At 41.3% G+C, this 26,844-nt stretch overlaps 1 protein-coding gene across 1 annotated transcript; it reads left to right on the forward strand.

Moving 5' to 3' along the window:
• The first annotated feature begins 6,010 nt into the window (after positions 1-6,010).
• PWP1 (PWP1 homolog, endonuclein) lies at positions 6,011-24,760 on the forward strand. Its single transcript, XM_068971113.1, has 15 exons — positions 6,011-6,164; positions 8,499-8,557; positions 8,687-8,871; positions 10,352-10,437; positions 10,536-10,632; positions 12,235-12,345; positions 13,128-13,258; positions 14,859-14,920; positions 17,171-17,267; positions 17,919-17,980; positions 19,467-19,578; positions 21,534-21,624; positions 21,722-21,843; positions 23,559-23,664; positions 24,476-24,760. Exons 1-15 carry the CDS (start codon positions 6,093-6,095, stop codon positions 24,583-24,585), a joined length of 1,503 nt encoding a protein of 500 aa, XP_068827214.1. The 5' UTR covers positions 6,011-6,092; the 3' UTR covers positions 24,586-24,760.
• The last annotated feature ends 2,084 nt before the right edge of the window (positions 24,761-26,844 follow it).

A 26,844-nucleotide genomic window follows, 5' to 3' on the forward strand; every position in this document is an offset into this window, starting at 1 on the left:
TTGTTCTCGTGACAATGGAAATAGGGTCCTGTCTCCGCAGAAACCTCTCGTAATGCCACCAGGTGGGACTTGAGATGAGGGGGGGGATGTGACTGATTTCTTTCAACTGGGGCTTTGGTGGCGCTTCCGTCTTCCCAAGGCACACATTCCTGCCTTCCCTTCCAGAAGGGGCTGTGCGGGTGTGAAGGGAGCCACATAAGAGTGAAGTTGGAAGACTCAGGCCCTGACCCCATATCTTAGATCAGTCACATCCTTCCTCTGGGTCTCAGTCTTCTCATCTGTGGTAAATTAAACACAGCCACCAGTTCTTTACAGACCATCCCATCAGGAGATGGTGGCTTTTCCTGCTTCCCCCCATCCCTCCTCAGCCTTGCTCTAATCCAAATGGCATCATCTCCCCCTAGGTTAGCCATACGGTAGCCTCCTGATGGTTTCCCCACATTCACTTGGCCCCCAGCACACGTTCTACACATCAGAGATCAGATGACATGAAAATGTTAAGTTACATGCACCCTTTATCTGTCGCATGCCCCATGACGGCCCCCAGCCTCCCTTACCACCAGCTGCCAAGACGGTCACCATCTAGGTGCCCCCACCTCTCCACCTGTCTCCTCCCGTGCACTCTGCTCCAGCCTCACGTCTGGGATTGGAACCTCAGGACCGCACACCTGGTCACCTGGAGAGAAATTTGAGCAGAAATCCAAGGTAGAGCTGGAGTTAGCAAGCTTATGGGATTGAAGTTTCAACTTAAGACAGTGAGGTCTTACCCAGGACCTTCCTTGGACCTGGGAAAAGGGTTTTCTTTCCTAAGAGGTAGAGATGGTGGTGGCATCCAGAACGGTTTGGGAAAATGCAGTTTTGGTGCAGGCTAAGTGGTCAGAAACCTCAGCTGTCCCTCAGCATCTGGACGGGGAACCAGGTGAGTGAGTCAGCATCAGGCCGCCACAACCACATTCACTGGCACTTCTCAGTTTCCCCTTGACCTTGTACCTCTGGTCCTCCGTTAAGGTGTCAGCTCCTCTGGTGGGGAGGACTATGGTATATTCATCTTTGTAGCTCCCTGTCTCTCAGACAGAGCTCTGCACAAAGACGTCAGAGAAAATGGGTTTTTTAAAAATAATAATAATAATTCTAAGCTATTTGTTTATTTATCCAGCTGCATCAGGTGTTAGTTGCCACACATGGGATCTTCGTTCTTTGTTGCGGCATGTGGGATATTTAGTTGCAACATGTGGACTCTTGGTTACAGCCTGTGGGTTCTAGTTCCTTGACCAGGGATCAAAATGGGGCCCCCTGTGTTGGGAGAATAGAGTCTTAGCCACGGGACCACCATGGAAATCTCAGAGAAAACATTTTATGAATGTCCTGAGCATCAGTTCTTCCTGCCAGCCCACTGCTAGAAGCAGTGTCTCAGTTTCTCTTCTAAAGAACTCTCCTTTTCCCCACTCTCATCCACATGCTCCATTTAAGAGCTGACTCCCTCCCTGGCTCCAGAGCTGGACACATACTCAGCTCCAACCAAACAAAACATCACCTTCTCCTGACCACAGTGACTGGTTTAGGAGTGGGCAAGTGACCATTTCAGAACCAAGGAGACAAATGAGACAGAGAAGCAGAGTTTATAAAGGCAAGGGCTTTTCTGTTAGGACAGCAAGTAGTACAAGCTGGAAACTGCTGAAGGCCTGGAATTAGATAAATGCATTGGAAAATAGAGACAGAAAATAGGAGAGAGGTCAAATCCTGATGATATGGGTCAAGCCCCTGGATCCAGCTTGAGTCTGAAGCCATTGTTTCCTTGAGTCGTCAGAGCATGTAAACTCCATTTCTTGCCCAAGTCAATTAGAGTTTGGTTATCTGTCACCTGCATCTGGAAGAGTTCTGACAGATGAATGAATGAATGAAAAAGTCTACCAGAAAACTTGAGGCATAGAGGAAAGGATTCTGTGCTAAAAGTCAGGATGGTATGTTGCTGTTTACTAACTATGTAACTTGAGGCAAGTTGCCTGATATCTGTGGACTTTAGAACTCTGATAATCATTCACTTGGGACTTCCCCGGTGGCTCAATGGTAAAGAATCTGCCTGCAGTGCAGGATACCCGGGTTCAATCCCTGGATTGGGAAGATCCCCTGAAGGAGGAAATGGCAACCCACTCCAGTATTCTTGCCTGGAGAATCCCCATGGACAGAGGAGCCTGGCAGGCTTTAGTCCACGGGGTCCAAAGAGTTGGACATGACTGAAGCAACTGAGCAAGCCAGCAAATCTTTCATTGATTCAACAAATATTAACAGCATTTATTATGCCAGACACCAAGCTAGGTACTGACTGGCTCTACTGTAGTAACAAAGCCCTGATGGTTCTTATTTTCATGAAAATGAAAAGTTCAGTTCTGGAAAAAATAAAATTGATTGCATCATGGCAAAATCAAGTTTGCAGTAGAAGTCTCTAGCACTTAGTAACTGGTAGCTATTATTATCCTTCCACTCCTTGTTGGCTAACTAATATTGTAGGGTTAGCTATAGAAGGGACAAGAAATAGAGCCTAGTGTAATGGGTGTGGGGGTAGCACGCACTTCACTTCCTTCTCTGGCTTGGGACCAATCAGAAACCATGTTTATGAGCCTGATTATACCCAGCACTGAGCTAAAAGGTGTAATGACAGCCTTGCATGGGCTTGGGTCCAATCTTCTGGGACCTTTAGCTCTAAGAATAGCCAACATGCTACCAAGTACATTTTTTTCTGGCCTCTGGCAAAGAGGCTTTTCTGAGTTAAATATGCTCATCAGTGTTCCCAAGAATCAAGCTTAGAAATAGAACTACTTAAGCATGATCTCTTTCAGTTCTTGTTATAAGGAACTAATAACGCCAACTGCAGTTGGATTTTCAATCCTAAAGGGAATTCACAGCCTGGGTTGAAGTGGCAGAATGTCAGATCTAAACCCAGTAAAACAGTGTACGTTCAGCAGACCCAAGGTAGCTAGAGCCATACTCTACCTTCTATTCTTATTTCCTCATTTAACAGACACTTATCAAATACCCACTCTGAACCAGCACCATCACGGAGCAGCAGCTGTCTTATGATAGGGCAGCCCCAGAGTGAATGAATCCAGAGGCAACTACTCAAATACGAGCCCACTGCTGCATACCAGGTGTGTACACCTAAGCCCAGCCAGATGTTAATAAGTCAGTCTTTACTAATAAATCAGCTCATGTGCTCTGGTCTACATATAGCCCAGGTTCTTGCCTGTTCCCATAATTATTTTAAAATGACCTCAAAGCTTAGTGGTTGGGTACTGAATGCCACTGAACTGTACACTTTAAAATGGTTAAAATGGTAAATTTTATAGTATATTTAACCACAATAAAGAATTATGGAAGGATTAAAAAAAACTTAAGGGTTTGAAACAACCATTTAACTATGCTCACAGATTCAGGAGAGAGGGGTCAGAATTGGGGGCAAGGCACAGTGGGGAGGGCTCATCTCTGCTCCACAGGGTCTGGATCTCAGGTGGAAAAACTCAAAGGCTGAGAGGAGGGGTTAGTGTCTGTGTGCTGGAACCATCTGAAGGCTCTTTCATTTATATGTCTGGCTTGACTCAAAATCTAGGACTGTCTACTGGGGCACCCACATGTGGCCTCTCTGTGTGGTTTGGCTTCCTCACAACATAGTGGCCTCAGGGTACTCAGACTTTTTATATGGCAGCTCAGAACTCCAAACATAAGTGTCTCGTGGGGGGAGAAAAGGCAGAACTTGAATCCTATTTATGACCTAACTTTGGAACTTCCGTCATGCTGTATATTGGTCCAAGCAGTCATAAGCCTATCCAAACTCAAGGCTGGGGTGGATAGAGTTAGAGCCCAGGTTTTGATGGGGGAGCATCAAGAACACAGAGTGGAAAAACACGTCTGAAGGAAGATATTGTTGCAGTCATTTCTGAAAAAATACAGCCTGTCATACCACCTTTAAAAATGGGCCAAAAGCAGGGCACTTCCCGGGTGATCCAGCAGCTAAGACTCTGTGCTCCCAATGCAGGAAGCCTGGGTTCAATCCCTGGTCAGGGAACTTGATCCCACATTCTGCAACTAAGTGTTCAAATACAACTAAAGATCCCACATGTCACAACTAGGAGCAGGCACAGCCAAATAAGTAAATAAATATAAATAAAAGGTTTTTTTTTAATAAAATGGACCAAAAGCAAAGAAGCTACAGAGGAATCAGTTTAGAGAAACAGTCCTGGAAGAGATGAACACATACTCAGCCTACCCTAGGGATTCGCATTTCACACCTGAGAGGATCCCTCCCCGGGCTGGGCGAGTTCCAAGGGGGTCCAGCTGAGTGTACAGAGTTGCTGGTGTCTAGTTGTAGTTCTGCCAGTCCCTGAGTGTGATCTCATGGTAGTAAGGCTTTTCATTGCTGAATTTCCTCACCTTTAAAATAGAGGGGGAGTTCCCTGTTGGCCTAGGGGTTAGGATTCTGGGCTTTCACTCCTGCAGCCAGGGTTCAATCCCTGGTCAGGGAACTGAGATGCTGCAAGGCACATGGTGCAGCCAAAATATTGGACAAAATTAAATGGAGGTAATTTTTCATCATATTTCATCAATATTGTTGCAAAACAACCAAACTATTGTATGTGAGGAAAATGTGTTACAAACTGCCCACAAATTGACCCCATATGTGGACAGCCCATTTTGACAATAAAACTGGGGCAGAGCATATGCTGCCAGTTTTCTTTGCCACCACTCACTCCATAGCAACCACCCTCCTGTTTTGCTTGCCAGTCTCAGGTGTAGGGAAGAGAGATGAAAACTCAGAGAGGGCAAGTGACAAGACAGGGTCACACAGCCAAGAAAATCAGCTCTTGAAAATATCTACCTACCTGATGACCTGCCCTGCCAGTTTTTCCCAGCACAAAGAGCCTTGTTTCTGCTCCCCACCCTGAACTAGTTTCACAGTGTATTGAAGGTCAGCAGCTACAGAAGCCCATCATGATTTAATTCTTGTAGAGGTAGACGGCAAGTGTCCATAGTGTGTGAAAGTGTTAGTTGGTCAGTCATATCCGACTCTCTGCAACCCCATGGACTGTAGCCCACCAGGCTCCTCTGTCCATGGGATTCTCCAGGCAAGAATACTGGAGTGGATTGCCATTTCCTCCTCCAGGGGATCTTTCCAACCCAGGGATCAGACCCAGGTCTCTCGCCTTGCAGGCAGATTCTTTACTATCTGAGCCACCAGGGAAGCAAGTGCCCATGATAAGTGCCAATTTGTAGTTGACAGTATCCTAGCTACTTGCTACCTGTGTGGCCTTGGGAAAGATAATATTCCCCCTAAGATCTCCCACAAAGTGTTAAGAAGTTACCAAGTTTACATAAGGCACCTAAAATGGTGCCTCCTGTATATATCAAGCACTTTGTGTTTGCTGCTGCTACAACCACTACCTTGCACTTAGTATATAAGTAACATGCAAGAATGTAATGAAATGTAATGGCTGAACTATCTCCTTGAAATGATAATTCATTTAGGAGAATTCCCTGTTCATCCAGTCTAAGGCTGGGGCTTTCACTGCTCTGCCGAGCTTGGGGAACCAAGATCCCACAAGCCCTACCGCCCAGCCAGAGAAGGAAAAAAAAAAGTTCATTTTGGAGAAAGCTTTTAAAAACAAACCTAAAACTCTACCATTGTCAGCTCTAAGAATATGGAGGCAAAATAAAGGTTGGTGTAAATTCGGCTCTGACCTTTACCGTTCCAATTTCATTTATTTATTCATTACTCCCACGAAGCCCGCAGACATCGTCACAGGTGTCTTGTAAAACCCATTCACACGACCGTACACAGCAGTCTAGCCCTGGTGGACTCCTACCCCTCCTAACCCCGCTGCCTCGGATAGCAAATCTTTCCCCACCCCTTTCCCGTTCGCCGCTTTCGAATGACGTCAGAAGCGGGCGCCGACCCCTAAGGAACAGGTGGCCGCCGGCGCCTGCGCTCTGCCCCAAGCTGCGGCCGGGATCCCTTCACGGAGCGTGCTGGCCGAAGGGCGGTGGGGGTTTCCAGACCCACCGAGGCCAAGTCTGTAGCGTGAGGCCTCGAGCTGAAGACCATGAACCGCAGCCGCCAGGTGACCTGCGTGGCCTGGGTCCGCTGCGGCGTGGCCAAAGAGACGCCAGACAAGGTGAGGCCCGGTCGCTCCTAGGTATAGGGGGAGCGGCCTCTCTGCAGCATCCTGGGTCAGCGTCGCCTGGGAACCTGGACCGGGAACGCGCGGCCCCGGCGCCGCTGGCGGGACTGACGGGGGGTGGGGCTGGCTGTGGCCTGTTTGTCGTGGCGAGGGCCGTGGTTCCGAGGGTCTGGGACTCCTGGCCCAAGCGCCTCCTCGCCGTCCCTTCCCCCCGAGCCCGACCCACCCCACCCCCGGCGATTCGCACGCATGTGGACCTCGTGGGCTGGAAGGAGGCGGGATGGTGCTTGCTGACAACGTCCAGCGAGACCTCTTGACGACGCCACATAGTTTGCCGTCGCCCTAGTGCGTTTTCAGGCAAATCGGGAAAAGGGGGCACGTATGTGAAACTCCACTTTCCCCTCCTCCGCTCGGCGTTTAGAGGAATGAACTGGATGAAAACCGTGGTGTAGAAAAACTGGTGTGGAGACTACGGTGTCGTGAGCTCGAGAATTGAATTAGGAATTCTCGCAGTAGTGCAAATGAAATGTTGATGAGGCCATGGGGGGCGGCGGGTAGAGGTAAACGGTGACACGTTATGAAGGGGAAAAGCCTACGGGAGAGACTGAGTCTGTAGCCGAGATTACCTACGTTATTCAACAGATATTTAACGAAGTGCTTTCTCTGTTCCCAGCATTGTTCAAGGTCCTGGGATAGGCATGAACAAAACAGGAAAAGTCCCTGGCTTTATGGAGTTGACATGTGCATATATAATACTTTGTCAGTGATAAATGTTAATGAAAAAAACGGGCGGGGTAGTGTTTGTTTCAGGTTATTGAGCCAGTTCCACCAGGACATAGACTGTTTAATTCTCCAGTTTCGCCAGCATTTGGCACATGGTAGGCATTCATTGCGGCGCTAATGGTAAAAAACCCACCTGCCAATGCAGGAGACATAAGAGAGGCGGGTTCTATCCCTGGATGGGGAAGATCCTCCTGGAGGGCATGGCAACCCACTCCAGTATTCTTGCCTAGAGAATCCCATGGACAGAGGAGCCTGGCAGAGGACAGTCCATCCGATTGCAGAGTTGAACACGACTGAACATGCATATAGAATAGGGACAGGAAATAATATATTAAAAATTATTGAAGAAAGCAAGAGTTGTTAAAAGGGCACCAGAGACTTGCAAATACTTGAGGACACTGATTTCCAAACATGTCCACACATTGAAACCACCTGGGGAGCTTCAAAAACTACCAGCTTCCAAATATTGTGATTTATTTAGTTTGGAGTATAGTCTGAGATTTAAGAGTCCTTCAGGTGATTCTAATGTGAGACAGATTTGGGAACCGTTGCTTAAGAGTTTGTAGGAAGAAGAAATTGGATTTATTCTGCAAAGTCCCAGAAAGAAAAATTCAAACCAGTAAGAGAAATTAGAAAAATAAGTATCTCCTAATTAAAATTTTAAGAATCTTTAGTTTTTGGAGTTATCCAATAGAATTTCTATATTATTAAAGGCATTTTGGTACAGACTGGGTGATTGATTGGTTCATCATCTATCAAGAATGGATGGAACACAGTAATCAGGAGCTTACAGTTTGGCACTGAAGAGGATGACCAGTTTTGAACAGGATGTCCAAGTGGAGAGTCTTATAGACAGTCAGAAAAATGGACCTGCAGTGTACAGGGATAGAGAAAGGAAAGTTTGGAGTAGTCCATTCAGAGAGAACGAGCTTTGCAAGGTGGTGACAGCCCAGGGAGTGAGTACTTGGCAGTGACACCAGGGGACAGAGCAGGGCACGAAGGCAAGAGTGGTTTGTTCAGGAATATCCATGGGGCACTGGGGAGAAATGGCCAACGAGCAGAGGTAATCAGGAGAAAATGAGATGAGCTGTCATAGAAGGCAGTTTATACAAGTCCATTTTTAAAAAAAAAAAAAGTCTGGAGAGAACATGATGTTTTTTACCAGGGTGAGAAGGGATCTTAATTTATAAGGACATGTCAGAAGTCCATTTACGTTAAATTTAGAGACTTTGGATTGATATTTGACTTTGGATGTCTCTTGCCTGATGTCTTTATTATTTTTTTTTTTTTACTTTAAAATATTGTATTGGTTTTGCCATACATTAACATGAATCCACCACGGATGTACACATGTTCCCAATCCTGTACCCCCCTCCCAACTCCCTCCCCATATCATCTCTCTGGGTCATCCCAGTGCATCAGCCCCAAGCATCCTGTATCCTGCATCGAACTTAAAACCATGTTTTAGATTAGTTTGCAGTCTTTTTAATTCAGAGACTTTAAAATGGCTTCCTTAAATATAATGAAATGTTTGCTCTCTTATAGGTAGAACTTAGTAAAGAAGAAGTGAAACGTCTCATTGCTGAAGCAAAGGAAAAATTACAGTAAGTTTGGGGATGTTGATTCCTGTAGTCAAGTCTAGATGAACTGTAAATCCTAAATGATGATAACAGGGTGTTCTTATTATTGAACGGTGTCTTTTGCCTGATCTCTTTCTTTTTTCTCTGGCGTAGAGAAGAAGGTGGCAGTGATGAAGAGGAAACGGGCGATCCTTCAGAGGATGGCATGCAGAGTGCCCGTACCCAGGCCCGACCACGGGAGCCCCTGGAGGATGGCGACCCAGAAGATGACAGGACACTGGATGATGACGAGCTGGCCGAGTACGACTTAGATAAATATGACGAGGAAGGCGACCCAGGTTAGAATTTAGTCACTTATACTGGTTTTTAGTCCAAACTCAGTGCATTAGATCATGTTACTTGTTACAGGGTTCCAAAGCTTTACCCTGAAATCCCGTTGTCCTTATGTCAGTCAGATAATCTGGGTCAAGGCTCAAGGCAGACAGCATGTTTCCGAAACTGGTTTAAAAAAATCAGTTCAACCTGCTCATCTAAAACCTAAAATACAAAACAAAAAAAATTAGTATTGTATATTTTATTGCAAATAGTGGTTAATCTGTAATTCGTTTTTCTTTATCTGCAATAATGAGAGAGAAATTATTACCTCCATTTTACAGGAAAAAATACAGGCTTACAGAAATGAAATAACTTTACCAGTGTCACACAGCTGGTGAATAATGGAGCTGGATACTTTTTTTCCACTGGACTCTGGGTTGCTTCCCTCCTGATAGGACAGAGCACCACTGAAGTACAGAGAAGGAAGAGCGAATCGGCCCAGAGAAAAGCCATGCAGACACTGCTTCCTAGTACGCTCCATCCCCTGCCGAGTATGGGCTCTGTCGGCCTTTGTCCCATAGACATTCCCGTCTGTTACCTGTCAGATGTTCAGGACCTAAGAGCCCTGCCCCCTTAAAGTAGCTTTTCCCAGAAATTGAGAGTATCTTCCTTCTCCTGCGTTTTATGTTACTTGGGGACTACTCTGTCACCTTTGTAGACATGCCATGAAAGAATGTCACTTTGAGGTAAATTTGGTGTAAAGGGTAGTATCTCCTCTTTCAGATTCACTGGGCAAGTTGGCCTGTCAGCAATTACGAGATATCTTGCAGTAAAGAAACCCACTCAACTTTATGAGGCTCATCAGTTTACAATTTTCTTTGACCAGGCAACACTTAATGTTTTGATATCAGTGTTTTAGGGACCTGTTTATTTCTAGGTCTATGAGGCCACCTCTCTGTAGCACTTTTGAATAATGATTACAAGCTGCAAGCTAGAGGATCTGAGTAGAGTTCTGATATTTTCTAAAAGGGAGTTTCTTGGTTTGAGTTGATTCTTGTATTGGAAGAGTGTATATTTCAAGACTATTAGATGTGCATTCCAGGGCCAAAAGTAAATGGCTTTTAAAGTCCTATTTATTATTATTTACTATTTCCTTTCCCAATTATAAATGATTCAGAGTTAGTTATGAAATAGACAGTAGTATCTAAGTTTAAAGATGGGATGTGTGTGTATTTTACTCACTCAGTTGTGTCCAGCTCTTTGCAACCCCATGGACTGTAGCCTGTTTGACTCCTCTGTGCATGGAATTCTTCAGGGAAGAATACTGGAGTGGGTAGCCATTTCTGTCTCCAGGGGATCTTCCTGACCCAGGGATCGAACCCAGGTCTCCTACATTGCAGGCAGATTCTTTACTGTCTGAGCCACCAGAGAAGCCCATGTCTTAGGAAGAAGGCTTTAGTCAAAAGGACTGGCTTATTCATTTCATTGTATGAACTCTTATAGATGCTGAAACTCTTGGTGAATCTCTCTTGGGTCTTACAGTCTATGGGAGTAATGATCAAGATCCTTACGTCACTCTGAAAGATACGGTAAATACCTATGTGGTTTTTCTAATTAGCCTCCTTAAGTGTTTGAAAAACCTTCCCAAATAGCTGATTCTAATCAATGACTTTCTGTCTCCACTTAGGAGCAATATGAACGTGAAGATTTCTTGATTAAGCCTAGTGACAATCTCATAGTTTGTGGTAGAGCTGAACAGGACCAATGCAATTTAGAGGTGCATGGTAAGTGGAATACATCTCTTACTAAAAAGGTTCTGTATTTAAGTGATATTAAAATAAACATTGTAGTAACTACTGTGGATTTCTAGGCACCAAGTCCGGTTGTATCTCATTTTAGTTGATTCTATTCATCTGTCCTAAAATTTTGAAGCTTAAAGAGATTATTAGGTTAATACCTTTTTTTATAGGAAACACAGTTACATAGTAGGAAAATTAAATCCCTTGGGCTTAATGTTTATTGGCACCTTCTAGATTACTCATACTCTATTTATTAACTTGGATTTCTTTACAGCCTTTAAGTTTCCCTGTAGGAAGCCTATCATGTAGGCCATTTTTATCCCATGGCCCATTGTGATCTATTTATACAATCAAAAAGGCTTTAACTATCAATTATTTCAATGTGAAGTTATTCTTTTAATTATCTTTGAACTTTTTACATATTTCAAACGTAAACCACGTTGGTGGAATTTTTTAAAGACCAATTCCATTTTCAAAAAATTAGAACTATTACAGTTAGTCATCACTGATTTTTATACATTCTCATTTGAAAGTTTACTCTAGTCATTCCTTTTAATCTTGTGTGTTATCACACAGGAGCTGAGAAGTTGAAGTAAAGTAATTGTATTCCTGTTTCATTCTAAGTTAAGTCATTAATGATATGTTTTATTTGGATTTGGTGTGAATCTCCAAGTTATGTGATGTCTCTCTGGTCAGGAATAATTTGAAATTTTCTCTCTAAATCTGAATAATAAAAAGACATGGTCAAAAGATTGTTTTAAGGCTTCATCATCATCTTTCTTTAAAATGTAAGCTGAGTACATTGACCATGGTTGAGATTCTTACAGGACCACAAGCTGTTAATTTTGAACACACATTCTCATCATAAAGTGATGTGATAGAACATTACATGGAATCTGCTAGTGCCAAGATCTACCCCAAATACCATGGTCTGAAGAATTTTTTTTTTTAATCCTTAGCTCATCTTAAATTGCTTCTTTCTAGTAAAAAGCATATTAGGGGAGAATTTCTGGTTATGTAGGCTCTGTGTTTATCAGTGTTTCATTATATAATTTTAAGATTTCTTTTAATAATAAATATTAATAATTTAATAATAAATTATGATTTTAATAATAAATATTAAAGAAGCAAATTTTGATAAGCATTTAAATTTCTGAAACTAAGAGTTATTTCTCTCCAGTACTGATTTGTTCTGACTTAGGACCAGCTGGAGATTTAAAAGATAAAATAGGAGGAAGCACTTCTAATGGAGGCCTTGTGAGCGTTTTCTGTGGTTGGTGGTCCAGAAGATCGGACCGTTTTAGCCAGGGAACATGCAGATGGAGCATTCAGCCTGATGAAAATTCTCTGTCAGTGTTTCTGTTCCCCTTTGGGGCTCCCCAGGTACTAGGAATATATTAGACATGAAAACCTTTTTCCTGGCAGTACATACTTTGGAATTTCTTTAATGTCATCACTTTAAGTGTATTTAAATTTATGACTTTAAGCAAGTGACTGCCATAGGTTTAAAAGGGAGTCTCTCTTCTTTTGAGTGGGATATGATTTCTTATTTTGATGTAATAAAATCTCTTTTCCCAATTTTTTCAGTTTATAATCAAGAAGAAGATTCTTTTTATGTCCACCATGATATCCTGTTGTCTGCATACCCTTTGAGTGTGGAATGGCTAAATTTTGATCCTAGCCCAGATGATTCAACTGGTAATTAGAAAACTTAAAAGATTGCTCAGTGGTTCTTCTCCTGTGTTTTTCCCAGCTACACACGTCATCTGTTTTGTGGTTGATGTTTTATGAAGTTAGTTTTCAGACCACAGCCATTTAATTGTTTGGGGTCTGTATGTCTCCAGACTTTCAATGGGCTCACTAAGCAGAAGGACAGGGCCTGATGAGGGCTCAGAACTGTGAGGAGGTCTCCTGAAAACCCAGTATAAATTGGCATGCTGTGTCCAATGTCATCAGGTAGAGTTTAGTGCACGGCCCTGTTCAGAAAACATCAAGTAGAACCAGAATGAAGACAGAATCGGGCTCTAAGCTTAGTCGCTTTGGCCATATCTGCACACTGTTCATTGCCCCATCACACTTAAGGTAAAAACTGTTAATACACCTCACGTCTTGTTTGCAAAGCTTGTTCACATTTATGATCTAGTCAAATCCTCATCCTCACCACAGCCATGAAGGTAGGAAGGGTCTGTCATTATATCAGTGAAGACCCTGGGACCAGGAGGAGACCTTGTTACTCACACTGTGATCTGAGGACCAGCAGCACAGCATTGCCGCCACCTGGGAGCTGGTTACAAATGCATTTTTAAGGCCCCACCCAGGACTTCTTGAAACAATCTGCATTTTAACAACATCCAGGTGATGTACAGGCACATGAGAGTTTGAGAGAACTTGCTCTAAGCCATGACTCAGTCAGTCTGCAGTGTAATGTATTTCATTATAAGTTATTTTTTAAATCACAAATGTATCATTTCCTCCTGTAGGAAATTACATTGCTGTGGGAAACATGACCCCTGTTATTGAGGTGTGGGACCTGGATATAGTGGACTCTCTTGAGCCAGTCTTCACACTTGGAAGTAAGCTGTCAAAAAAGAAGAAAAAGAAAGGAAAGAAGGTAAACAAGCTAATAGATATTTAAACTCTAATGATAAATAGCAATAGCTTTGGGGGTGGTGGGAACTGGAGCTGAGAACGAACACTGTTTCAGTTAGATGATTTTGGTGGAATAAGATAAGGTAGTTACAAAGTTACTGTAGTTTCTAGTTTCAAAAAGCCCATCCAAGGGAAAATTGATTTCTGATTATATAAAACGTACACTGGCATGCATTGGAGAAGGAAATGGCAACTCACTCCAGTGTTCTTGCCTGGAGAATCCCAGGGACGGGGGAGCCTGGTAGGCTGCCAACTATGGGGTCGCACAGAGTTGGACACAACCGAAGCTACTTAGCAGCAGCAGCAGCACACTGGCACATTATTCATCCTTACACAAGACAAGTTACTTTTTTTTTTTTTTTTTTAATTTTTATTTTTACTTTATTTTACTTTGCAATACTGTATTGGTTTTGGCATACGTTGGCATGAATCTGCCACGGGTGTACATGAGCTCCCAAACATGAACCCCCCTCCCACCTCCCACCCCACATCATCCCTCCGGATCATCCCCGTGCACTAGCCCCAAGCATCCTGCATCCTGCATCGAACATAGACTGGCGATTCATTTCTTACATGATAGTATACATATTTCAATGCCATTCTCCCAAATCATCCCACCCTCTCCCTCTCCCTCAGAGTCCAAAAGTCCGCTCTATACATCTGTGTCTCTTTTGCTGTCTTGCGTACAGGGTCGTCATTACCATCCTTCTAAATTCCATATATATGTGTTAGTATACTGTATTGGTGTTTTTCTTTCTGGCTTACTTCACTCTGTATAATCGGCTCCAGTTTCATCCATCTCATTAGAACTGATTCAAATGTATTCTTTTTAATAGCTGAGTAATACTCCATTGTGTATATGTACCACAGCTTTTTTATCCATTCATCTGCTGATGGACATCTAGGTTGTTTCCATGTCCTGGCTATTATAAACAGTGCTGCGATGAACATTGGGGTACATGTGTCTCTCAATTCTGGTTTTCTCGCTGTGTATGCCCAGCAGTGGGATTGCTGGGTCATAAGGCAGTTCTATTTGCAATTTTTCAAGGAATCTCCACACTGTTCTCCATAGTGGCTGTACTAGTTTGCATTCCCACCAACAGTGTAAGAGGGTTCCCTTTTCTCCACACCCTCTCCAGCATTTATTGCTTGCAGACTTTTGGATCCCAGCCTTTGATCCTTCTTTATGTAGCTATTCACACGAATATGCTATTTTTTAACTTTTAAAATGTTTCTCTTTATCCTTGAGTATGTTGAATTCTAAATATCTTTGTATTCCTATAGCTTCTAAAATTGTTACATTTTGGTGAGGGAGAGAGCTGGATTGGGGGTTGATTTATAGAATTATAACAGATTAAGAACTACGATAGTTTCTTCCCTGTAAAGAACATTTATCATATCTCTGAAGTAAGAGGGAGACAAGGTGTTTCTTTCCCTAGATTTTGGAGCAAGTTTACCTAAGATCAGAATAATCTTAAGGTTTTAAAGAATATTTCAAATTAAGAAACCAATTTTATTGGGGGTATGCTTTAATACCAAAAGTAATTAAACAATTATTACAGAATTCCTCAGCAGATGGGCATACAGATGCTGTCCTTGACCTTTCTTGGAATAAGCTGGTCAGGTAAGAAGAAATACTATTTGAAGGCTTGCTAAAGACTGTAACCACTGTGGTTTTGCCTCTCGTCTTCATTTAGTCTCTCTACATTGTGTTTCACATCTCTGTGTCCTTGTTTTCGTTTCTTTCCCTGCAGTATACATTGCTGGAAGGCAGGAATGCTGCTGTCTGTGTCCTTGCAACCCCCACCTCACCTGCTATCTTTTCACTTAGCAGATGCTCATTACATGGTTGGGGACCAAGTGCCCTTCTTCCAGCACCACTGGGAAAAACAGCATGTACTGCGGTTGCAGTGCCAGTGGTGTAGAATTGTTACTGCATGGAAGACATTTTTCTCACTTCATTTAGTTTTGACAACATCTTGTCCACATGTTATTTTTTTGTAAAATATCATTTTAACCATGATTTGGAGAAGGCAGTGGCACCCCGCTCCAGTACTCTTGCCTGGAGAACCCCATGGATGGAGGAGCCTGGTAGGCTGCAGTCCATGGGGTCTTTTCACTTTAGTGTACAGTTTTTCTGTACATCTCACACATTGTTGTGCAACCGTTACCACTATTCAACTCCAGAAGTTTTTTTGCTTCCAAAACTGAAACTATATGCTCAATAAACAGGAACTCCCCATTTCTTGCCCACCCATGCCTTAGTAACCACCATTCTGCTTTCTATCTCTCTGAGTCGACTCCTCCAGGCACCTCTTATAAGTGAAATCATATAGTATTTGTCGTCTTGTGACTGGCTTATTTCACTTAGAAAAGGTTCATCCATGTTGTAGCATATAGCAGGATCTCCTTCCTTTTTAAGACCAAATGGTACTCCATTGTACATATATGTCATATTTTGTTTATCCATCTGTTATGGGCTGTTTCCACTTCTTGGGCTCTTGTGAATAATGCTGGTGTTATTCACATGCATATAATAACATAAGTTTACATATATCTTGGGGTCCCTCCTTTGAGTTCTTTTGAATATACAGCTAAAATTAAAATCGCTGGAGCGAATGGTATTTCTCGTTTAACTTCTTGAAAAGCCACCATACTGATTTCTACAGCAGTTGCACCGTTTACCTTCCAACCAGCAGTACACGAGCGTTCCAGTTTCTCCACATCCTTTTGAACACTTGATACTTGCTGTTTTCGTTATTGTTGTCTTTGTAGTAGCCATCCTGACTGGTATGAATTGGTATCTCTTTGTAGCTTTGAGTTGCATTTCCCTAATGACTAGTGATGTCAATCATCTTTTCAAGTACTTGTTGGCCATTTGTATACCTTCTTTGGGGAAATGTCCAAATCCTTCTGTCCATTTTTTAGTTGTTTGGTTTTGCTGTTATAAATGAATGAAATATGGTTTCCTTGGTGGCTCAGACAGTAAGGAATCTACCTGCAATGCAGGAGACCCAGGTTCGAACACTAAGTTGGGAGGATCCCCTTTGCTGTTAAGTTGTAGGAGTTCTTTATATATTCTGAAAATTAATCTCTTACGACATTTGTGACTCGCCAATATTTTCGCCCATTCAGTGGATTGACTTTAACTCTGCTGAAGTGCCCTTCAAAGCGCAGAGGTTCCATTTTGACGTGGTGCAGCTCAGTCTCACTTTTGCTGCCTGTGCTATTAGTGTAACTGCAAAGAAACCGTTGGCAAGTCCACTGTCACAAAGATTTTCCCCTTAAAGTCTTAGTTTCAGCTCTCAGGTTTAAGTCTTTGACATATTTTGAGTTAATTTTTGTATACTCTGTAAGAGTTCAACTTAATTCTTTTGGATGTCATCCATGTATTTTTTTATACTTACTACCTCAAAAGGGCCATTTTCCTAATAGTACAGTTGGTTTGAGGGGCTACTGAGGCAAGGAAGGTAAATACAAATTACTTAGAGGGAAGAACAAACTTGAATACCCAAGACAGCTTTTTAAAAGCATTTCTGTTACACTGGACACTTCATAATTTGAGCATTCTAAGGAAGATCCCAGAGTGCTAGCTTACTGAAGGATATCCTGTCTTCTCATTTGTATTCGGACCTCTACAGAGTTACAATTGTTTGGGGAAATGGACTTGAGAATGTTGTTTAGGTTAGTATTTCCCAAACTTAGCTGCAAATCAGAACCTCTGGGTAACCTGTCAGTATATTGAAAATCTTGGTTTCTTTTGTTAAATTTACTCCTATGTGTTTTATTTTTTGGTAGGGTTATAAGCGGAATTCTTCCATGTAATGGTCTTGATATTTAAAAGATTACCCGATTTGTTTCCTCCCTTTCTCAGAAATGTGCTGGCCAGTGCATCAGCTGATAACACTGTTATTCTGTGGGATATGTCCTTGGGGAAGCCAGCAGCTAGCCTTGCCGTACACACAGACAAGGTATGGTGATTTTGTGGATAAAGGGGATTCTAAAAAAGCTGGGACATGTATTAAGTACCACAAATAATCCCAAACATTTATATATGACTTTTTGTGAATTACAAAGTGCTTTGACATGCTAGCCCACTGGATCTTCAGAGAGCCCTTTCCGATAGTTATAACTATTATCCTCTTGAGCTTTGCAAAAATAGGTGCAGAAAGGTAAAGTGACTAGGAACATTAGTGCTTTGCAACATTTTTACAGAGGCTCCTAGAAAGGGTGAAGGGTTTCAGTCATGTAATGGGGTTAAAGAATTGTAACAGATGATACTGCAGAACCCAGGAATCTAATGTGCTAATGCATGTTGTGAAACTTTCAGAACGTGTGACCACTCCCCTATTTCTTCTGACTATACTTTAACATCTGAGGGACGTATGTATTCTGCCTAGCACAATGTGGGGAATGCTGCATTGGGTCTTTTAAGTATCAGCCTTTATTTAGAAGTATGTTTTGTCCTTTTAATTATGTAATACATTTATGCTTCTTCGTATAATACATTTCAAAGGAAAGAATTTGTAGGAAGACTGCTAAGTTGATTCCCATCACGTATTAAGCAGTTTTACCAAAACCAAACAAACATTTATCTATTAATTTATGTTTCTTCCTCTTAGGTCCAGACTCTCCAGTTTCATCCATTTGAAGCACAGACTCTGATTTCTGGGTCATATGATAAGTAAGAAAGCATTTTAGGAATTAATTGTTGTCTTTTTTTTTTTTCCCCTCTTGAACTAATTCAGGAAGTATCACTGAGTGTTCAGATAGAATTTATTACTGTGGCTTTTATGTGTTTAAATCTTTAGTAGTACTCATTTGTCCTTTCAGCTTGATCCTCTCAGTCTGCAAGGGAATATGGTTCTGTTGCAATTCCCAACTACTCCTTCAATTTTTAGAGGGTGTGTGAGCTGAACATTGCTCTGAAGCAAGCCATCCCAAAATTCAGTATCTTAAGCGATGAATATTTGCTTCTTGACCTCTGCAAGGTTGAGCTAATCGAGGGTAGATTCAACTGATAGCCCTACTAATCTCGACTTGTTTAGGCCAGAGACTCTCCTGTTTTACATCCTTTTAAAACTAGCAGGCTAGTCCACATATGTTGCCACAGCACGGTCAGGAGTACAAGCAGGGACACCAAGGCCTCTTAGACATGGGCTCAGACCTACTACATATCTGGCTTCCTGTAAGCCGAAACAGACATCACATGGAGTAGAAAACGAACTCTGCCTTTAGGGGAGGAACTCCTAGATTACTGAGAGAGGGCATGGATGTGGGGAGAGATGAAGAACTGGGACCACTGCAGTCCATCACAGGGGGTTTCCAAATCATGTGTGTGCTCTTTAGAGATTGGAGATGGGAGAGGTAGCTAGTAAAACCAGAAACTAAGTTGCAGTCTTTTATTTTATATCCGTATCCTTTTGTAGTTGGGATTCATGCAAAACTACACAATACTATTCATCTGTTCCCCCAACACAGTAACCTGCTTGTAGAGAGTAAATGTGGCTGAGACGTGTTACCTGGCTTCCCTGATAGCTCAGTTGGTAAAGAATCCGCCCGCGATGCAGGAGACCCTGGTTTGAGTCCTAGGTCGGAAAGATCCACTGGAAAAGGGATAAGCTACCCACTCCAGTATTCTTGGGCTTCCTTGTGGCTCAGCTGGTAAAGAATCTGCCTACAATGCGAGAGCCTGGGGTTCGACCCCTGAGTTGGGAAGATCCCATGGAGAAGGGAAAGGCTACCTAGTTCAGTATTCTGGCCTAGAGAATTCCATGGACAGTATAGGCTATGGGGTCGCGAAGAGTTGGACACGACTGAGCAACTTTCACTTCATTCATCTGTTCCCCCAACACAGTAACCTGCTTGTAAAAAGTAAATGTGGCTAAGACTGGCTCTGAGCAGTATTGGGGAATGACAAATTAGAAATTGTCCTGTTCTTTGGGAAATAGGGATGATTCATCTTGGAATAGAGGATTCAATCTGGGGGAGATCAAGGCCACTGTGACATCTGGAGCCACCAGTGTCTTCAAGTGACAGGACCAGAGTTCACCAATTAGTAAAAATCGATTCATCTGTTCTTTTAGAACCTTAAAATAGGCTGTAAATAACTGGATCTTGATTTCATGGTGGTGGTTACTGAACTCCTAACTTTGCCTGAACACGCCCAGGTCTGTGGCTCTGTATGACTGCCGGAGTCCGGAGGAGAGCCACCGAATGTGGCGTTTCAGTGGGCAGATCGAGAGAGTGACTTGGAATCACTTTTCACCTTGTCATTTTTTGGTAAGAATATGCATATTACTGTTAATAGATTATTAATCACTTATTTTCTCTACTTCCATTGTAGAAAAGCTTTTTCTATATCAACAGTGTGAAGTATTCGCATTTGGGGTTTATTTTTTTAAAAAAAGATCTCTTTAACAAGAGAACAGTGAATTCACCACACACAAAAAATGGTAAACATGTAAATAATTTTGCTACTTTCCAACTGTTCCAAAGCATGCCACATTTTTTAGTTGTAATAATTAGTTGATCATTGTAAAGTTATTTGTAATACTGAGCATGACAAATACTGAGCAGGCACACATATTTTCTAGGTTATTTGCTAACATGGTTATGAGTACTAAAATCACAGAAATTCATTTTGTTTCCAATGATTAAATCAGTTCAAGAAAATTTCCCTTTATTTAAATATTACTATTTAAATGGAGCTCCAGTGATGCTAATGCTAATCCTAATTAATTAATATAGCACTTAATATACCTTCTCTGGTGGTCCAGACAGTAAAGAATTTGCCTGCAGTGTAGGAAACCCAGGTTTGATCCCTGAGTTGGGAAGATCCCATGGAGAAGGAAATGGCAACCCACTCCAGCATTCTTGCCTGGAGAATTCCATGGACAGAGAAGCCTGGTGGGCTATAGTCCATAGGGTCACAAAGAGTCAGAAACGACTGAGTGACTTAACACTTACTTACTAATGTACCACTATTTCCCAGATGGGAAGAAAGTTTATGATCATTTTATGAATACCCATAATATCTGCAGGAGAACAGTTTTCCATGTTGCAAACAAAGATACCACTGATATTTCAGTTCATGGAAAAAGAAAATCCTAGCTTTTATCCAGAAGAGAAGGTATCATGTATTTCCTAATTTTCCTAAAGCAAATATCTAGTGCTTTGTAAATGAGGGACAGAATTCTTTGAAAAAAAAAAAAAGCTTTCTTTGAATATGTGAAGTTTCATCAAGGTTCCTGCAGTTGTGATTCTGGGGGCATATCATCTCAACCCTGTGCAGAGGCGCATGCAGTTCCCAGCCTGAGCCACCTCAAGCCAGATTCCACTTTGCAGTTCTCTCAAGTGAAGTCCCAGTTATATCTGAAAGCTGGCTCTCAGCAGGCAGGCGCACACATTTCCTAGGCAATGTGCTGCCACATGGTTATCAGTCCTAAAATTACAAATATTTAAGGAAATGGAAAGTAATCAAGATAAAATGGTGTACCTCCTTCCGTCAAGTCTCAAAAGATGAAATGCCCCTCCCTTTCCTTTTTCGTGCCCATCATAGCCCCACCTATAAAACTGCATCAGCTGTCTTTTTTTTTGCCACTCTTTCCTGACTCTTGCCCTTGGCCTGTATATAGGCTCAAGTCTCTGTCTCCCATCAGTGACCAGGTCTGCCTCTTAATCCCTTCGAAGTTCTCTCTTCCTTTCTTGAAAGTGGAACTGTAATCTGCCTTTCAGTCCTTTTCTGATTAAATCTCTTTGCCAAAATACTGACAGCGTTGTTACTTTATTTAGAAGCCCTGCTTCCTGGGGTTGTTATTTTCTCCTCCCCCTTTGATTCTGGCTTCTGTGAGCTCCTCAGCCTTTACCTTAAGTGATGTGCTCTCCAGGTCTCTGTCCTTACACGGTGCTCTAAATTCTGCACTCACAGAGCAAATCCCTTCGCTTCTCATGGATGTAACTTCTACCTCTGTGCCACCATATTTCTGACCCCAGTCTGTATCAGCTACCATTGCTTCATACTCATATCCAACTGCCTAATAGACATGTCAGCTAAACTAGTCCTTCTAAGAGCCAACTCAGCTTACCACAAGTGAATTCTTTATGTCCATGTTAATTTTTAATAAGTGTCTCAGGTATGTAAGATCCATAGATGATTTTCACAAGGATTTATACTATTTACCCATTGCTAAATTTTATTGTCACGTAACATTGCTGTGCTCTCTTACTCTTTCCAGGCCAGTACAGATGACGGCTTTGTATATAATTTGGATGCACGTTCAGATAAGCCAATTTTTACACTTAACGCACACAATGATGAAATTTCTGGTGAGCAAGAATATGGTTTCTTTCATTTCTATTAACCTATGATGAAGTAAATTTATTTCAAAGTGAAAGTCCCTGAACAAGTCTTATCTTTCTCTAGGTCTTGATCTAAGCAGTCAAATCAAGGGCTGTCTTGTGACTGCATCAGCAGACAAGTACGTGAAGATCTGGGACATTTTAGGAGACAGGCCAAGTCTGGTTCACTCTCGGGATATGAAAATGGTAAGAATACTCGTGGGCATCTTGGTTCTTTCTGTTTCTGATCTATTGTTTTTCTCCAGGAACCCCTGCACAAGAGAATACGGATTTGCTGGGAAGTTAATTTGGGGCTTAGTCAAATTCTGGGTTTTCTAATTTAGGGAAGTTTGGGGAGACATCAATGACTATCTGATTCCTTTTCCAACTTTCATGATTAACAATTGCTTGTGGAAAACCAAGAAGAGGAGGTGGTCTTCTAGGACAGAAGTGGAATGGCTACAATTTTTTTTTACAATTTTACATTGGAGTATGGTTGATGAACAATATTGTTTCAGGTGTCAGCAAAGTGATTCAGTTATACTTACACATGTATCTATTCTTTTTCAAGTTATTTTCCCATTAAGATTGTTACATAATATTAAGCTGACTTCCCTGTGCACTACAGTAGGTCCTTGTTGGTTATCCATTTTAAATACAGCAGTGTGCTCGTCACTTCCTAACTCCCACCCCCACCCCCATTCCCTGCTGGTAACTGTATGCTCCAGTTTTTTAACCTTAAAATCAAGCCCATCTCTGAAAATCATGAACCTTTTGTGTACCACAGCTGTTGAGGTCAGTTTATCACCTACATCTTTGTATAACTATTTAGTAGTTCTTACTATACTGAAATTACTACATAGTAGCAAAAGTTTTAGAAATGATTAGAATTCAATAATTCATCAAATATTTATTGAGCATATAGTGTATACCAGGCATTATAAAAATTCAACTGTAGACATAGAACACTATACAGCTGTTTAAAACTGTATACATGAATATTTGTATTTTAAAATGTGGGTAGGCAGTTGTGTAGAGCATTTTTTCCAAGTATTTATCTTAATTGGAGGATAATTACTTTATAATATCGTGATGGTTTTTGCCATATATCAATATGAATTGGCCATAGGTATACATGCCCCCCCTCAATCCTGAACTTCCCTCCCCACCATACAGAGCAGTTTTTATAGTATTATCCGACGCATAAATACTTAAGTGTTGAATGCACATATGTAAATCTAGAAGACCCTATCCCAAAACATGAACAGCTGATTATTTCAGAGTTATTTTTATACTTCTTGTTTATATTTTCTATGATGCATGTAGGCTTCCCTCATAGCTCAGTTGGGAAAGAATCTGCTTGCAATGCAGGAGACCCCAGTTCAATTCCTGGGTCAGGAAGATCCTCTGGAGAAGGGATAGGCTAGCCACTCCAGTATTCTTGGGCTTCCCTTGTGGCTCAGCTGGTAAAAAATCTGCCTGCAATGCAGGAGACCTGGGTTCAATCCCTGAGTTGGGAAGATCCCTGGAGAAGGGAAAGGCTATGATGCATGTGTTATCTAGTAATACAGTTAAAAAACATAAACTTTTAAATGATTGTACTATAGCATTATAACTTAAAAAGGAGAATTAGTTTCTGGGAGTATTAAGCAGATTAGATATACTAGGAAATCCCTATTAGATGATAATAGCGATGTGAGCCTGAGTGGTCAAAACTGCACCCATTCTCACAGAGATAATCCCGGCAACTTGACTGTGAAGTACCTTTACAGGAGCCCAGGAGGAGATTCTGGTGGGTTGGTTTTCAGTGACATTCAGTCATAGGGTCTTGTAGACAGCAGTAGGGAATGGACAGGAGTAGGGAATCGGGATTAGCGCTTTCTGGGAAGATTGAAATCACTGACTTTGTATTCTCTTCTCAGGGAGTTCTCTTCTGTTCTTCCTGTTGCCCTGATTTGCCATTTATTTATGCTTTTGGAGGTCAGAAGGAAGGGCTTCGGGTCTGGGATATAAGCACAGTCTCTTCAGGTAAGAATCTTAATTTCCTGCTTTTTCTGGATAAGTTCTGTAAGAGCTAACACAGCATGTGTGGCTTGAATACATCAAGGGAGATAGCAAAGGTAGATCCAGTGTTCATCCTCCAGTGCAGTTAGCTTAGGAAACACACAAGATCAAATTGTAATTTGGAAATGTTCATATTCACAATAAGTTTGTCTTCATACTTTAATTTTAAAATATCTATGACAAAATTTGAATTTTAAAAGTGAAAGATTTTATGGGAAAGCTGGAAGGGTATATAGCATGATCTCCCCTCCCACATTCCCAAAATCCAGCTTTCCTGAAGGGGCCAGGTTCCCTTCTATTACTTTGATGTAGTTTGGAATGCTGTAGCCCCACTCTGATTCCTGAATCTTCAATTCCCTGAAGAAAACAAGTCCTAAATCCAAAACAGTTCTATTGTGGCCATGATACAGAGAAAGATGAAGGCAAGAAATCATCAGAAGTAAGTATAATAAGGCAAGGACAGAGTCACTGTCATGAGGGATTGGGCGTTTGTTATCAAGGTGGATTCAATAAATCTGGGACAAGGCAAAGAAAGTAAAGAACAAAAAAAAGTAGACCAGTATAAAACAGTTAACCTCATTCAGAACATTATTTTAGACTTTGAGTTGGTTACTTTCCAATTTATAAAGTGCTAAACATGTTTTTCAAAACAAAGTCTCCCACCACAGGGTAGAGAACCTCATTGTTCATTTCTGCATTTTAGTCTCTTTTTTTATATTTTAGGTTCTCAATTTTCTGATCTGGTAGTTGCTTAACCATTTATTTTATGTTTTAGTAAATGAAGCATTTGGAAGACGAGAGAGGCTTGTTCTCGGCAATGCAAGAACTTCGTCTATTAGTGGCCCCTTTGGGAACAGAAGCTCAGAAACACCGATGGAGTCTTAATGAAGATCATACGGTTTCCTGTTTTATTTAGCCTCAGTTTTCAAAAGCTGGCCTAAAGATACTCCCTGTGTAGCTGCAGCCATCAAAATGACTGAACCAAAACTGCCTGACATTCCTCCTTGCAGCTACGGTGGCAGCACAAACAGGGCTGGTCTTTGTGCTTAGCTTTCAAGTGTGTGGTATACAGGGCTCCACTTGCATTCTTGAAAGGAATAATAAAAAGGTTTTTAGAAATTCATTCCTTAAATGTGCCATCTGTCACAGGTAGTCTAGGATGTAAAATAAGTAGTACTTCATGGAATTTTAAAAGGAGAAAATCCTGTCCTTGGGAAGGTGGTGATTAGGCCAAGAATCCAGAGTTAGACCGTGAACAGAGGGAGGTCCATGGGGGACTACACTTTTCCTGACCAACTGCTCTCCGGTTAATGCTCAGGATTTAGAAGTCTTAGTGCTGCTCATCCATAAGTGGCATGCCTTTTCTGTCCACAGCATGGTATTCAGGGTTACCAAACAAAAGCGATAAAGGGTTCAGTCCACAAGTGGATGTAACATTTGTAAATAAAGCAAATGGTAAGAGACTCATTGGACCAAATGGACTCAGATAATACATAGAATATTCCATCCAAAAGCAACAGAACACACAGATCATATGATGTTACACCACAAAAACAAGTTTCAATAAATTTAAAATTTATAAAACATTTAAATCAGTTACAAGAAAAAAATTGGAAAATTTTACAAATGTGGAGAGTAAACAACCAATGTGTCAGAAATTGAGCAATGAAAATGAAAATACAACATAATTTATGGGCTACAGCAAGAGTAGTTAAGGAAAGTTCCTAGCAATAAGTGCCTACAATCAAGAAAAAAGATTTCAAACAACCTCACTTTACATCTCAAGGAACTAGAAATAAAAAGTCCAAACTTAGTAAAAGGAAGGGAAAAGGTCAGCATGGGAAGCGGAATAGAGACCAAAAAGACAATAGGAAAAATAGAAGAGAATGAAACCAAGAGCTGTTTTCTTGGAAAGGTAAAACTGACCAACCTTTAGCTTGAATCAGTAAGGAAAAAAGAGATAAGGACTTAGAACTGAAAGGGAAAATGTTACATACCTTGATACCCCAGAAATACACAGGATAATAAGAGACTTCTGTGAGCAACTGTATACCAACAAATACCAAGACTGAATCATGAAGAAACAGAAAATCTGAACATACCAATTACTAGGAAGAATGCTGAATCACTAATCAAAAACCTCCCACCGAAGTCCAGGACCAAGTGGCTTCACTGGTGAATTATGTATACTAAACAAGTTAAATTTTAAACCAATCCTCAAACTTCCATAAAATATAAGAGAAGGGAATACTTCCAAACTCATTTTAGAAGGCCAGCATTACCCTGATACCAAAACCAGGTAAGGATGCCACAAGAAAATTAAAGGCTAATATTAATATCCCTTATGAATACAGACACAAAAAATCTACAAAGTATTAGCAAACTGAATTCAACAACACATTAAAAGGATCATACTCCGTGGTTAAGATTTATTTCAGGGATGCAGGAGTGGTTCAACATCTGCAAACCAACCAATGACACCCCATCAATTAATACGAGACCACATTAACAAAGTCATAGGATCATTGCAATAGATGTACAAAAACAAACACACACATACCTGACAATTCAACATCCATTTATGATAAAAACAAAGTGGGTACAAAGGGAATGTACCTCAACACAAAGGCCATATGTGACAAGCCCACAGCTAACATTCAATGGTGGAAAGTTGAAAGCTTTTCCTTGAAGATCCGGAAGATGACAAGGATGCCCTCAACTTACCACTTTTATTCACTGCAGTATGGGAACCCTTAGCCAGAGCAGGAAAAATAAAAAGCATCCAAATCAGAAAGTGGTAAAATTATCACTGTTTACAGATGACATGTATAGAAAACCCTAAAGACACTAAAAAAAACTTAGAACTAATAAATTCAGAAAAGTTGCAGGATACAAAATCAATACACAGAAGTCTGTTGCAGTTCTATACACCAGTAACAAACTATCAGAAAAAGAAATTAAGACAATCCCATTCACAACTGCATTAAAAAGAATAAACTACCTAAGAATAAATTCAACCAAGGAGGTAAAAAAATCTATACATTTAAAAGTAAGACACTGAGGAAAGAAACCAAAGACACAAATAAGTGGAAAGATAATCAGTGCTCATGGGTTAGATGAATACTACTGAAATGCATAAACTAA

The sequence above is a fragment of the Capricornis sumatraensis genome, chromosome 4 (genome assembly GCF_032405125.1).
Source record: "Capricornis sumatraensis isolate serow.1 chromosome 4, serow.2, whole genome shotgun sequence".
NCBI lineage: Eukaryota > Metazoa > Chordata > Mammalia > Artiodactyla > Bovidae > Capricornis > Capricornis sumatraensis.

What these genes read in the sequence shown, in the direction of transcription:
- PWP1 (XM_068971113.1), top strand. Translation starts at nt 6,093, where the DNA reads ATGAACCGCAGCCGCCAGGTGACCTGCGTGGCCTGGGTCCGCTGCGGC. An exon ending in CCAAAGAGACGCCAGACAAG is followed by an intron (nt 6,165 to 8,498) that starts GTGAGGCCCGGT and finishes GCTCTCTTATAG; the next exon opens with GTAGAACTTAGTAAAGAAGA. An exon ending in TAGCCCAGATGATTCAACTG is followed by an intron (nt 12,346 to 13,127) that starts GTAATTAGAAAA and finishes TTCCTCCTGTAG; the next exon opens with GAAATTACATTGCTGTGGGA.